Source organism: Rhagoletis zephyria, unplaced genomic scaffold (assembly GCF_001687245.7).
Source record: "Rhagoletis zephyria isolate East Lansing unplaced genomic scaffold, Rhagoletis_zephyria_1.1 Rzeph_scaffold_02374, whole genome shotgun sequence".
Lineage (NCBI taxonomy): Eukaryota > Metazoa > Arthropoda > Insecta > Diptera > Tephritidae > Rhagoletis > Rhagoletis zephyria.
In genome coordinates this window covers 1-1,647 of record NW_016159458.1, presented here as the reverse complement: position 1 = coordinate 1,647, position 1,647 = coordinate 1, and the positions used below count along the sequence as shown (strand labels likewise).

The window sequence follows — 1,647 nt, the reverse complement described above, 5'->3', positions numbered from 1 at the left end:
CATACTATGTACATATGAATGTATTGAAAACATTTAATTCATTGCGTTATCATTACAAACATCTTTTTTATTTACAAAAGAAACTGATTTATCGGATATCCAGGCGCGCAATCGCCCGAAATGTGGACTACAATATGTTGACCCACACATGACCGGTGTCAACTTCTCCAAAGCGAAAAGGATAAAAATTAAAAAAAAAACACAAAACGAATTGCAAAAAAAACGTCCGTCTAAATAAATATTGATAAAGAAAACATAAATAAGATAACGAAAATTGCATGCAGCACTTACCGATTGCACCATGGGTGTAGTGGAAGAAATAAATCATAAAAGGTGTTTTGCAAAATTGGTGTCACCAGGTTATGCAAAAGTAGTAAATTAAAATATTTTGGAAATGTTGAATGTGGTTTTGCTTGAGTTAAAAGTAGAGAGCTGCATGCGGCGTTTGACTTTGTGATTTATAATTTTGTATGTGGTTAGTATTTTTTGTATTTGTACTTGCATATTCAATTACTTTTACTTTATAACCATTAAATTGTTGTATTAGTTTAATTGATTAATGTTAACGATTAACTTTCTTTATCTTTTTTTAATTAACTTCAAACTTTTTTATTAAGTTTGGCTGTTTTCTTACATGAAAATGATGCTTCCTTAAATTAAATTTTTTGTATATGTAATATCAACTAATTCTTACGGCGGCTTTTTAGCAGCTGGCTTTCTGTAGGCAGTGCGGCTAAACTTTGAAGGTTTTTTCATACCAGAACATTGCAAAATTCTTTTGCGGTAAAGTGCAACAGTGTCTTATACTAAACCGTTCTTAAGGATCTTCAGGCACAATCTTTACGGTCATTTTCTTCATACCACGGAAAATGGTTATATCGAGCGATTTTGTTTTATCAGCTAGAGCTTCATAAACATCTGAGGAATTCTTGATGTCTTTATCATTGATTTTCGTAACAATATCACCAGGGTAGAGACCGCCACTGAAAATAAAAGGAATAACTATTTAGTCACATCGCGCCTTGACATTTGAAAGAACAACTTAAGTGTGTATTTAGGCGCAAACAAAATAGCATATGTCGACCAAACATATACATATATGAAGAATACAGAAGCTACTCGAAACCACTTCGAGTACATCATACGCGTTCCACAAGTAAGTTTTAGAGTTTATTTGATATAAGCTGACAGTTGAAACTTTGCTCGATTTTTCTGCCAAACCTATTAAATTATTTTATCGCCATTCACAACCTTTTAAAATGTTTTTGTTTTCAACAACTGGCATATTTGTACGTTAAAGATAGACTTAAGATGTTCTTGCAAATATCAACAAACGTATATTTATGTATAAAAAAAATACTTACGTATGCGCCGGCGAGCCAATGATTACTTTCCACACAAGCACGCCATGTTGCAGGTCGCTGGGTACATTTTGCGTCCGATTTTTTAGTTCGAAGAGTATGTCGGGTGTTAGTGTCAGCATTGTTATGCCCATATAGCGTTTGGCAGGATAATCCATCCTGCTGACACCTTGTTTGCGTCGTTCTGCAGCTTTTTTAAGAAATAGTTTAACATAGTCAATGGGTATGGCAAAACTAATTCCTGCGGTGACTTTCATTGAGTTAACCCCAATAGCTTCGCCATCTA

At 33.9% G+C, this 1,647-nt stretch overlaps 1 protein-coding gene across 1 annotated transcript; it reads right to left on the bottom strand.

Moving 5' to 3' along the window:
* Positions 1-260: 260 nt before the first annotated feature.
* Positions 261-1,642, bottom strand: LOC108366679 (serine protease HTRA2, mitochondrial-like; the record flags this gene model as incomplete). The annotated part of the gene is made up of 2 exons (XM_017621142.1): positions 261-983; positions 1,365-1,642. Coding segments are annotated over 2 exons (444 nt in total), but the record flags the coding sequence as incomplete, so codon positions are not given.
* Positions 1,643-1,647: the final 5 nt, after the last annotated feature.